Source organism: Pelobates fuscus, chromosome 10, assembly GCF_036172605.1.
Source record: "Pelobates fuscus isolate aPelFus1 chromosome 10, aPelFus1.pri, whole genome shotgun sequence".
Classification (NCBI taxonomy): Eukaryota; Metazoa; Chordata; class Amphibia; order Anura; family Pelobatidae; genus Pelobates; species Pelobates fuscus.
Window position 1 is genome coordinate 98788451 of NC_086326.1, and position 13041 is coordinate 98801491.

At 42.8% G+C, this 13041-nt stretch overlaps 1 protein-coding gene across 2 annotated transcripts in view; it reads left to right on the forward strand.

Annotated features, from left to right (window-relative positions):
- The window catches only part of AP3M1 (adaptor related protein complex 3 subunit mu 1), a 47927-nt gene that overhangs the window by 29959 nt on the left and 4927 nt on the right, over positions 1-13041 (forward strand). For both annotated transcript variants that reach the window (XM_063434340.1, XM_063434339.1), the window contains exons 3-8: positions 93-368; positions 8100-8271; positions 9599-9736; positions 10382-10467; positions 12187-12320; positions 12828-13035. In XM_063434340.1, coding sequence (XP_063290410.1) covers positions 96-368; positions 8100-8271; positions 9599-9736; positions 10382-10467; positions 12187-12320; positions 12828-13035 — 1011 coding nt within the window. In that variant the 5' untranslated portion in view covers positions 93-95. The remainder of the gene's footprint in view (positions 1-92; positions 369-8099; positions 8272-9598; positions 9737-10381; positions 10468-12186; positions 12321-12827; positions 13036-13041) is intronic.

Consider the following 13041-nt stretch of genomic DNA (forward strand, 5'->3'; position numbering starts at 1 on the left):
TTGTAGATTTTCCATCTTATGTTTGATTACATGGGATTATGTGTGATCTATTCAGAGTGTAAATGTTGCTTGCTTCCTCCCAACCTTTGCAGAAGATGATCCATAGCCTTTTCTTGATCAATGGCTCTGGTGACATATTCCTGGAGAAACACTGGAAGAGTGTGGTGAGCCGTTCAGTCTGCGACTACTTCTTTGAAGCCCAGGAGAAAGCAGGGGATGTTGAAAATGTTCCTCCTGTTATCCCCACACCACATCACTACCTTATTAGTATCTACAGGGATAAAATATTCTTTGTGTCGGTAATCCAATCTGAAGTGACTCCTCTTTTTGTAATTGAGTTTCTCCACCGAGTTGCCGACACTTTCCAGGTATGTGTCTAGCAATTTATTTGTGTTTCACCTTATATTTTTTTTTCCCTTTCCCCTCTCTCTCCTTCATTTTAGGTTTATCATTAGGGAGTTAATGGAGAAGCTTTGTTACAAAAGAAGGCAAAAATTACATGTCGGAAACGTCCATTCCCCTTATTAATTTTGTAGCCCTCCTCTCCATTTTTTCTTTAGAACATGTGCCCAGAATTGTTTGGCATATTCAAGGTGTAGTTTTACCATTGGTTTATAAAGAATTAAAATTATGTTTTCATTCAGAGAATTAATGTCCCTTTTTATACATGATAATAACTTACAGGCCTTAGTGGCCGCTGAGTGACATTGGACATTTTTGTCTATAACAATTATCAAATCCTTGCCATGTGTTTTCCCTAATTCACTAATATTTAGGGTGTAGGTTACTTGTGCATTAACTGTGCATTGATCTACATTAAATTTCCTCTGCCAATTGAGTGCCCAGTCCCCCGATATGTTTAAATCCCTCTGCAGCAAAGAAATATCTTGCTCACACTGTATTACATTTCCTAGTTTTGTTTCATCTGCAAACACTGACACATGACTTTCAATGTCTATTTCAAGATCATTTATAAATAGGTTAAATACAAGTGATCCAGGAACAGACCAATGAGGGACACCACTTTTATCCAGCTTTAAAAATGTTACCATTAATGCCAACTCTCTGGACTCAATTTTAAAGCCAGTGTTATACCAAAAAACAAGAATTTTCATCAAGACTAGTTTATTTTAATTTATACTAACCTCTTTTGTGGAACTGTATCAATCACCTTTGCAAACTCAAAGATTGCATCCACTGCAACACCCTGATCTGTACTTCTACTTACTTATTTATAGAATGCAATTAGGTTAGTTGACTTGGACTGTGTTTCATAAAACCATGCTGTTTTCTGACAATTTCATTATTGTTCCCAATGAATTATTGAATATTATCCCTTAATAACTTTTCAAATACTTTCCCAGCCACAAAAGTTACGCTCACAGGTCTCTGAATATTAGGCAGATAATTCAAAACATTTTTGAAAAAAGTAACCACACCTGCCTTTCTGCAATCCTCTAGTACGATTCCTGAAAGAAATTATCCTGAAAGGTTAAAAACAGAGGTTCGCTTATTTCACCACTTAACTCCTTAAGTACTTGTGGGTGAATACCATCAGGCCTAGAGCTTTCTTTATATTAATTTATTTATTTATTTATTTTAATTTTTTTTTTTATATTCTTTATTTTTGCTGTGCATGAAATAACATACGCCTGTCTAATGCCACAACAGCAATCACAGGCAATTTGGAAGCAAGTCGACAGTTACATGGCATGCAAACAAATGCACAATTTTTTTAAGTTTATAAAACAAGCAAAATACAAGCTGATTATTTAAGTCTTGTTATAGTGGTTCGCGTCGTGGATGTCAGGCTTATAACATTTAAACAAGTAGGGGCATTCTCATAGTATTTAAGTAGCCGGGGTTCTCTGCTCATGTTGCTTATACCGGGCTGAAGCTAGAGTGGGAGCCCTGGTAACGATATTCATGTCTTAATGCTGAACTAGGCTGGTGTAATTAAGTAGTTAAAGAGATTATAGACATGGTGAGTGTTGAATATGTACTAGTGTCAAGATTAGGCTATTGTACCATGTAGCGACCACTGAAACCTTAGTAAGCTAGCACTCTAACCTGAAATCAAAACGGTCAAAGCATAACAAAACAAGAGAGGATCTACTAGATTTGCATGGACGTAGTGGAAAAATAGCAGTCCATCAATCTATGAGGCAGCGAAAGTCACCCGACTCCCACAGTCGGTAAGGGCCGGGCACTTACAGGAGAGTCACTGAGGGAAGGCGCCTCTCTAACCCCGAGTCTTTCTGGTGCCGTTATCGCCAAGACATGGACTCGGAAGCATGCTAAGTCCTGGCCCCACTTCAGTGGAGAGCTGTAGGAGGTGTTGGCGGTCCGTCGTTTCTTTTGGTCTGCAGGCTTCTGTTTGTGTGGCGGGGCTGACTCCTGAGTTGCCCTCGGCCCATGGGGGCCTCTGACGGCACTGACAGGTGCTGGTTTAGGTGCTCTGCCTGGAGGGATCCCTCTCTTATTACCTCTCTGGCCTTTCTCATGGGGCAGGGGTGGCACTGCTGCTGTGCGTTCATCCAGTGCTGCCCAGAAGCGATCAAAAATCTCTTCAATGTGTAGCAGGGTTTTGTCTATGTGATCTTGCATGTCGCAATGGATTTGATTCAGGCTCCGCTTTTCAGGAGCGAGTCCGGACGCCATCTTGGGAACCGCAGTCATCTCCATGTCGCAGATAGTAGCCTTTAGTTTTGATGTGGAAATACCGTTCCAGCGGGGACCGGGATAACCCCCACCGGTCCAAAGGGGGGGGGGGGGGGGGGACTCGCAGCCTTCGCCTCCGACCTGCTAGACACCAGTAAGCGGTAGAAAGGTAAGGAGGCGGCCGTCCACCTCACCTCTCACTCGGCTAGGCCGCAGACCTCCGGTTGCCTCAGAGTTTGATCAGAGCTTCAAAGCTTCTGTAGTTGGGTCATTCAGTGTTGTCCCCGGTCTTATCTACTTTATGGCACAGCTTTTGGCGTCAAGAGTGTGTAGAAGCCGGTTTTAATCAATTTAGAAAGCCATAGACTTCAGGAGCCCATCAGACATGCGGCTTATCGGCATGGCGGTCCGGCCCCGCCCCCCAGCTTTCTTTATATTGACTTTATTTAGTTACTGTAGCACCAGGTCATCAAATAACAATACTTCTGCATGTTTCTTTAATTTTTTTTTTTTTGCAGCAATGATTTCTTGCAATTAGTTCCCCCTTGTTATATACTGGGAAAAAAAATAATTATTTCTGCCTTTTCTTATCTTTTACTAACACACACACATCTGATTTGAATGTACTTAAAACACTTTTTTTCATTTTCCTGTTCCTTTTTTGTTGGCTTCCTTATATTTTAAATAGCATACTGATTTTAATGGCTTTAAATACACTTTTGTATTTTTAGTTTCTTGACTTACATACTGACTAAGCCATATTGGTTTTAATTAATTTCTTTCATATTTGTTACCCAATAGTGTGTATATACACCAAGAAGTGTACATTTATAATATTTATTTGAAGATCTTCATGTGTCCTCTGTGGTTATTTTTTCTCTAGTCAGTGAATTGTTAAGCTGCCCTTATCATATTGAAATTTATCTTTTTTTAAATTATGTTTTAGCATTCCCCATGTGCATTTGTTTTTTGGGTTTATTTCAAAAGACACCGCATTATGATCACTATTTCCCTACTTGAATGACATTGTTGGTTACAACCAGACCCAGACAAGAATAATTTCTAGTTGGTGTTTATACCGATTATGACATGATGTAATTAAACAGGTTTAAAATCTGATTCCTCCAGCTGAACTATTAGTCCCTCTAAACCAAGCACGTCAAACTCAGTCTAGCACGGGCCACATAAACAAGGTTTAAGTCTGTGGGCCACAAAAAAAAACAAAAACCTTTAATTTTCATAGATTTCATAGAAACGTAGGTTTATTTTGAAAAGTACAGTATAAAAAAAAAAAACAGCATCCCCCTCTACTAAATCCCAGTCGTCCCCCCCCCCCCATATACTAAATCCCAGTCATCCCCCCATATACTAAATCCCAGCACCCCCCTCTAGCCAGCAAGCAGACTCCGCTCACATTGCCGCTGCCGGTATGGGACTCCGGAGTACGACCTCTGGTATACCCCAAATGGCGCCTTCCGCACCCTGTGCTAAATCTGATCCTCACGCTACTTCTTGAAACTCTGTGAAGGTGGAGCACGTCGGAATGTGACGTGGCGTTGCGTACCTCCATGCACCTCCAGGTACTCAACTGTTCAGTCGCAGCCAATGCAACACTGACCGACAGACCCACACTGACCGACAGACCCACACTGACCGACAGACCCACACTGACCGACAGACCCACACTGACCGACAGACCCACACTGACCGACAGACCCACACTGACCGACAGACCCACACTGACCGACAGACCCACACTGACCGACAGACCCACACTGACCGACAGACCCACACTGACCGACAGACCCACACTGACCGACAGACCCACACTGACCGACAGACCCACACTGACCGACAGACCCACACACGCACACTCACTGATAGACAGACACACACACACGCGCACACACTGATAGACAGGCACACTCACTGATAGACAGGCGCACTCACTGATAGACAGGCGCACTCACTGATAGACAGGCGCACTCACTGATAGACAGGCGCACTCACTGATAGACAGGCGCACTCACTGATAGACAGGCGCACTCACTGATAGACAGGCGCACTCACTGATAGACAGGCGCACTCACTGATAGACAGGCGCACTCACTGATAGACAGGCGCACTCACTGATAGACAGGCGCACTCACTGATAGACAGGCGCACTCACTGATAGACAGGCGCACTCACTGATAGACAGGCGCACTCACTGATAGACAGGCGCACTCACTGATAGACAGGCGCACTCACTGATAGACAGGCGCACTCACTGATAGACAGGCGCACTCACTGATAGACAGGCGCACTCACTGATAGACAGGCGCACTCACTGATAGACAGGCGCACTCACTGATAGGCGCACACACTGATAGGCGCACACACTGATAGGCGCACACACTGATAGGCGCACACACTGATAGGCGCACACACTGATAGGCGCACACACTGATAGGCGCACACACTGATAGGCGCACTCACTGATAGGCGCACTCACTGATAGGCGCACTCACTGATAGGCGCACTCACTGATAGGCGCACTCACTGATAGGCGCACTCACTGATAGGCGCACTCACTGATAGGCGCACTCACTGATAGGCGCACTCACTGATAGACAGACAGACACACACGCGCACACTCACTGACAGACACACACGCGCACACTCACTGACAGACACACACGCGCACACTCACTGACAGACACACACGCGCACACTCACTGACAGACACACACGCGCACACTCACTGACAGACACACACGCGCACACTCACTGACAGACACACACGCGCACACTCACTGACAGACACACACGCGCACACTCACTGACAGACACACACGCGTACACTCACACACGCGTACACTCACTGACAGACACACACGCGCACACTCACACACGCGTACACTCACTGACTGACAGACACACTCACACACGCGCACACGCGTACACTCACTGACTGACAGACACACTCACACACGCGCACACTCACTGATAGACTGACAGACACACTCACACACGCGCACACTCACTGATAGACTGACAGACACACTCACACACGCGCACACTCACTGATAGACTGACAGACACACTCACACACGCGCACACTCACTGATAGACTGACAGACACACTCACACACGCGCACACTCACTGATAGACTGACAGACACACTCACACACGCGCACACTCACTGATAGACTGACAGACACACTCACACACGCGCACACTCACTGATAGACTGACAGACACACTCACACACGCGCACACTCACTGATAGACTGACAGACACACTCACACACGCGCACACTCACTGACTGACAGACACACTCACACACGCGCACACTCACTGACTGACAGACACACTCACACACGCGCACACTCACTGATAGACTGACACACGCGCACACGCGCACACTCACTGATAGACAGACAGACACACTCAGTGATAGACACATTTACACATTCTTGCACACACATCATTTTCTTTATTGCTCCCTACCTTTGGGAGCCGATGTGGGGCCTCTCCCTGGGGTCCAGTGGGGATCTTCTATCTGCACCTCACTGCTCGCTCGTGCAGTTTAGTGGTGCCAGAATATGACATCATATTCTGGCGCCCGGCCTCATTACAGACGGCGCGCGAGGGAGCCGTGAGGAGCAGGAATACCGAGCTCCCTCACTGGCCCTCCTTCCCGGCCTGGTAAGTTTTAGCAGAGTTGGCACCTGCAATGTGGGGAAAGCAGGTACCTACTCTGATATAACACTAAGCATGTACTTGCGGCTCACTGGGCCGCAAAGATGTCCATTGTGGGCCGCGAGTTTGACATTCTTGCTCTAAACCAATTTATGTTCAAGTAAGTAAAATCTCCAATAATGCATATTTACTTAGAATTGCAGCTTTCTCACTTCACCATTCTTCCTCAACATTGGGTAGGTTATAGAATATTCCAACCAATAATTGAGTCTCCTTTTGGCAGAACACACATAGCAATAAGTCTCCCTTTAGTTCTGCTCTTTAAGTATACACTGGTGTATTTAAAGGAACACCATACGGTCAGGAACACAAACATGTATTCCTGACTCTATAGTGTTAAAAACACAACCAAGCCCTTCCCTTGCCCCCTAAATATAGTAAAATCATACATTTTATTCCAGGTATGCTGCTGGCTCTGCCCCTGATCTGTCTGTTTGGCTGACATCATCAAAAGTGATTATCTCAGCCAATCACAAGCATTCCCATAGGAAAGCACTGGATTGGCTAAAATCGTCAAAGTGGCAGAGCCAGCATAGCCCTGGCCAATCAGCATCTCCACATAAAGATGCATTAAATAAATGCACCCCTATGAGGAACCTTCAGTATCTCCATGCAGAAGGTGGAGTGGTCTGCAGCACTGCCCCAGGAAGCCCCTTTAGCAGCCATCTGAGGTGTGGCCATTGCATGTATCCCTAGGCTGTAAGTAAACACTGCACCTTCTTTGAAAAGACAGTGTTTACCGCAAAAAGGAAATAATTCTACTCACCAGAACAAATCCAATAAGCTGTAGTTGTTGTGGTGACAATAGTGTTTCTATGATGATGATCGAAGGAGGGTATAAAAGTAGAAAGTGAGGGAGATAAAATGTATAAAAGTATCATTCTGTGAAATGTTTGTTCTGTTTAGAAAAGTCAGGTGGTGGTTGCTTTCTACAGCAGCATTTTCAAACCCATATTGAGAAAACAAAACTAAAAATGCCTGTCAAGGTATGGTTGGTAAGGGTTGGTACCCTTTTTCTATTTATTCTGAAAGTAACGTATTGAAAGAATTTTTTTTTTTTACATTTCACAAATCTCCCATGATGCTGTTCAGCTTAGCTGCAACACGAAAGTGTCTGAATAGATTCAGCCAATCTGTTCTCTCCCATACAAAGCTATAGGAGTATTACTGAACATGAAAGTACCGCACATTGTACTCTGCTCTACCCACCCACCCTGGTTCCTTCTAACTATATAGCATGCTCTTCCAGCTGTTTGGAATCACAGCCAATCACCTCCTCATTCCCTTCACATGCTACCAGCTGCTGCAGCTATTCTATTAACTCTCTCTGCCATCACATACAAATCCCTCTGCTACCTCGTGTCTCATCTCCCCAGTCTAACCTTTAGATTGCAAACTCACGGGCAGGGCCCTCTACCTATTATAACGGTCTGTTCTTTTTGTGTTGTCTTTCCTAATTGTACAGCGCTGTGGAATATGTTGGCGCTGTATAAATGCCAATACTAAATAAATTACACCGATGCGCACACAACTCTTAAGCTAGACTGATTGCGCCTGTTCAATAAATCCACCAATATAATAACGTATATCACTCACAAAAGACCGTCTTATTAGAAATTAAGCTGCTCAGAGTTGGCTGACTTCTACTTTGGTATTAGCTTTGGATAATGATCAGCTTTGATGGTTTTCCAGGATTACTTTGGTGAATGCTCTGAAACATACCTCAAGGATAATGTCGTGGTAGTGTATGAGTTATTGGAGGAAATGCTGGACAATGGATTCCCTCTGGCTACGGAGTCGAACATCCTCAAGGAGCTGATTAAACCACCAACAATCCTGCGATCTATGGTCAATTCCCTCACAGGTCAAAAATATTCCTCCCTTGCCAGACAATGTCACACTTATTTATATTGTATGTTTTGTGGGATTATTCACTGTGATTGTCAATAACCTTGCTAAATTTAGGTCAGAGTAGCTGTGTTGGTGAAGTTCCAGTGGAATGCTTTGGCCAGAAAAACTTTCAATGCTCCGTACTTTAGTTAATAATGTTACTGTCTAATGGATAATATAATAATCTTTTCCTCCTTTTTCTCACTCTTTCCTCGTAACCGTTTACACTCTCTCCTCTTTGTATCTATTGGTTTTCCTCTCTCTCTTTGGGTTGATTTTCGTTTTTTTTTTTTTCTGTATTATTTTTCGCTTCCATCATGCTCTGCTTTGTTTGTTAGTAGATTATTTTTGCTCCCAACTGTCTTTGCTATCCTGTCATTATTTCTTTCTTTTCCCCAGTCTTCATTTTCTTTTTGTGCCTTTTTCTATTTTCCATCTCAAATTCTGTTTTTGTATTATCTTACCTTTCTCAGGGCTCTCCATCCACAATTGTACATTTTGTGCATTTCTACCATTGGCTGTTTGTCGCCAGCATGCTGTGCGTATGGATGACAGACGTCAAACATGCCCAGAGCTCTTGATGCTTGTAATCTGACTAATGATGCCCCAATGATGTTTCTGGAAGTGGAGTTATACCTGTGGCAGAAGAGGGGTTAAACTCTGTATATGCAGCGTTTCAGAGCAAAATGCTGCACATACAGACTCCAGGCACCATGACCACTTTAAAACACTAAAATGGTCCTGATACTTGGAGTAACTCTAATACATAGTGGAGAGACTTTACACAACATAAATGTGGATTCTTCAAATCATTTACTCCGATAATGGGCCTCTTTAAAAATAAACAAATAAAAACAAATTTAAAAAAAGAGGCATAGACAATACGATTTACACAAGAGAAAGCAGATTCGACACTCCACAGAAATGTCATTGAGGAAGTAAGTAGTGCAATAATAAAAGTATTTCAAATCTTTAGTGTTCCTTTAAATTACTTCATCTGGTTGATCATTATAGGGTTAAAAACACTATTTAACTTACCCATTTAAAGAACTTAAAAACGCACCTTTATTCTAGCTTTGATACAATATCCACATTGTCTTCACATGTGCTACTGTGTGGGTAAAAATAGGTATGTTTGCGTTTGTAATTTAATTTATCAATGTACAATGTCAATTCATGACTTTTCCCATCTGATCTTAATGAATAGAACATCTTGAATGTGTGTAGTTTTTGCTTGGATTCTTCGCAATGCGTTTCTGTGTTGCTTATCTTGGCATCCATCATATTTTCCTATTCTATAGGGAGCAATAACATGGGAGAAACACTACCCACAGGACAACTCTCCAACATTCCCTGGAGGAGGGCAGGAGTCAAATATACTAACAATGAGGCATATTTTGATGTCATTGAGGAAGTGGATGCCATTATTGACAAATCAGGTGGGTGAACGGTATAATTTAACATATGTTGTTCTTGTAGATCAGAGAGAAGGGACCATGGCTCCAGGCGGTACTCAAGTCTGCTGTGAGGGGCCTGGGCCTCCTGTGCATATATCTTTAGCGATTACCTCTATAGATATATGCTGTTCCTGGCCCCTTACAGTTTGGCTAATGAAGAGAGGTCCAGAAGTCTAATCTCCCCCTCCAGCAGCAGCAGGTACTGTCCTGACGCGAGTCGCGAGTTACCATGGCAACACTCCTTGCGGCATGTTCTTTTTGGCACCTTGTGTTTTGCACTAGTACAATGTAGTATTGTTATTCACGTGCAGATGGCTGTTGCAGGGAAGGCTATGACTTCAACTTACTCCACCAATGCAAAATGCCATAAAAAATATAAGGTGGTGTACTGCAGGGAGCACAGAGGTGGTGAAAGTGTGGGTATATGGCCAAGGATAGCATGGATAATCTGCAGATCCTCCTGACACATCAAAAGGCAACCATTTTTTCTGTCCATTTGTGCATTGGTCATGACCATTTAAAACAGAACAGAAACATTGGAACTATCGATAAATGAGTGGTGTATAAACAGTATTCATGATTAATTTAGCACAATCTTTTGCTAATTTCTTGCTGCACTCTCTGCAGGTTCCACAGTGTTTGCAGAAATCCAAGGAGTGGTGGAGTCTTGTGTCAAGCTAACTGGGATGCCCGACCTTACTCTCTCTTTCATGGTAACCAAATAGGAAACCTTGTCAGACATACCGAGGGCAAAGGTCCTAAATGTGGGAGTGGTGCTTGCATGGATAAGGAGTGAAGCGATAGCAGTGATTTTCACTGAACGTGTTCTTGTCAGATTTGAATTGTCTGCTCAGTCACCCAAGCCCGGAACAGCACCAACCCTGCCGAATAGCGTATCAGTTTGTTAAAGAAGCTGCAGTGGGTTTTATTTTTTGTTTTTGTTATGACTATTGCAGATTTTGCTACCGCTAATATTGCCTGATTTTACAGGCTTTGTAGTCAAAGAATCTTCACACCTCCCTGCCCAGTGAACGGTTAACTACTCCTATTATTTACACACCAACTTCTTTTGATTCTAAACATTGTTCATTTGTGTCTAAAAAGAAAAATTAATGCAAATTACCTTGCAAAAACTCTACAAGTTGATGTATCCACTTATATGGTGGTGCCAGTGGGGTGTGTGTGTGTATATATATAAATATATATATAGAGAGAGCGAGAGAAACATAGTCAAAAATTGCACAAAATGTAAAATTGATACAGTTAAAGCAGATTATTTAACCATATTAATCAGACTGGAAGGACTGTGAATGTCTTGGGGGCAATGTCCGACCTGTCATAAACCGTTTGACTGCCCACTGCAGCTGGGTGTGGTGGTTATGATTAGAGTGTACATTTAACCTTATCTTAATACCCTGTTGATGGGCTTTTATTTATCCATGTCTTCTCCTCTAAAGATGTATTGAGAGCACAGATGGTTTTGTATGTGTATCAGATACCAAATATTTCCTTCAGGGTGTGTTGTAAGAACCCCTGAGAATGCTGTTGAAATGGTGGATTCTTTAATATCAGTCATTTGTATCTACTCTAATTCTACTCTCAGAATGCCGTTCCATTGGATAATTATAGAAACTCATATTATAGAATTCATATTTGTATGTCATCTAGAGGCAGGACCAACCTAATGGTTTTCAGAGACTTGGGGAGAGCTGTTCAGCTGTGGTGTTCTATTCTATTATATATATATATACACTAAATGTATTAGGTGTTCTCATTTTGTATCTATTCTCATTAATCACTTATTGCCTGCCCCTTGTATTGACCTTCGGCTAACAGTAATCTTTTATTGCCAGCTACCCCTTCCTTTTAACCCCTTAAGGACCAAACTTCTGGAATAAAAGGGAATCCTGACATGTCAGACCTGTCATGTATCCTTAAGGGGTTAATGCCACCTGGCACATCTTATTCTTGGCTTATTGCTGACTCTTGTTAATATCGCCTCCAGCCCTTACTTGATATTAGCGGACCCCAATAAATAGCATATACTTATGCAGCGCAGTACGAGACGACTCTATGTAGATGGGCTTTTAAACCATGCCAGTGCCTCCAATAATCATGGACTCTAGAGAGACAGACACAATACATTTGCCTTTGTCTTTGTCTTTATCTTACCAGATTTGACAGTGACCCTGGTAGTAATGGGGCACGGCTAAGAATTTTGTGGAATTTTGAGTTTGTAAACTCCAGAATGTAATTGCATTTTGCAGATTGGGGCATTGTATGGACCAGCCCTGTGTAGATGCTTAGAAAGGTTGGCACACACAGCTCATCTTCTTTTCATTATTGGCATTGACATAGACTCTTATTCAGTAGGAAAAAAACAGTATATTAGTGTTTTGCTGTTAGTAATCCTAATATCTCCTACTCCACAGAACCCCCGGCTCCTGGATGATGTTAGCTTCCACCCCTGTGTCCGATACAAGCGCTGGGAATCAGAGCGGGTTCTGTCTTTCATTCCCCCTGATGGCAACTTCCGGCTGATGTCCTATCGTGTCAGCTCACAGAAGTGAGTTTAGCAATAACACCAAGCTATAAATTAACCCATTCATAAGGGAAATGTGTACCATAAACACTTTATATACAATTAATCATAGATAAAATGACAACCTCGTACTTTTTCCATCTATGTATTGCGCTAGCAAAACTGCCCGAGTGTAGAACTTGGCGGTTGTTGATTTAAGAAAAAAAGTATTTTCCTGCTACTTTTAACTGTGTAATACTCTTAGAATACTCTTGCTGGGCCATGGGAATTCGCACAAGAACGTCTGTACATCTTCACGTGTAGTCACAACTTGTAGGATTCTGTTTTATCCCAGTAATAGAGGCTAAATAAACTTCTCACATTCCTACTACCAGTATTCATTTTGATGTGCTTGACAGATCATTACATACATAGACATATGTTTTTTAGGATCCTTTAGTAAACTTGCCGGAGCGTTACGAAGTTAGAAAAATCCCTCGGTCTTGTAATACGTGAGACTTTGCAGTGTAATGCTTTCTTTATCCCCTGCAGTTTGGTGGCAATTCCAGTATACGTGAAGCACAACATTAGCTTCCAAGATAATAGCTCGAGTGGAAGATTCGATGTGACTGTAGGCCCTAAGCAGAATATGGGAAAGACCGTAGAGGCCATTGTCCTCACTGTGCACATGCCGAAAGTAGTGCTCAACATGAACCTCGTGCCAACGCAAGGGACGTATACATTTGATCCAGTTACTAAGGTATTT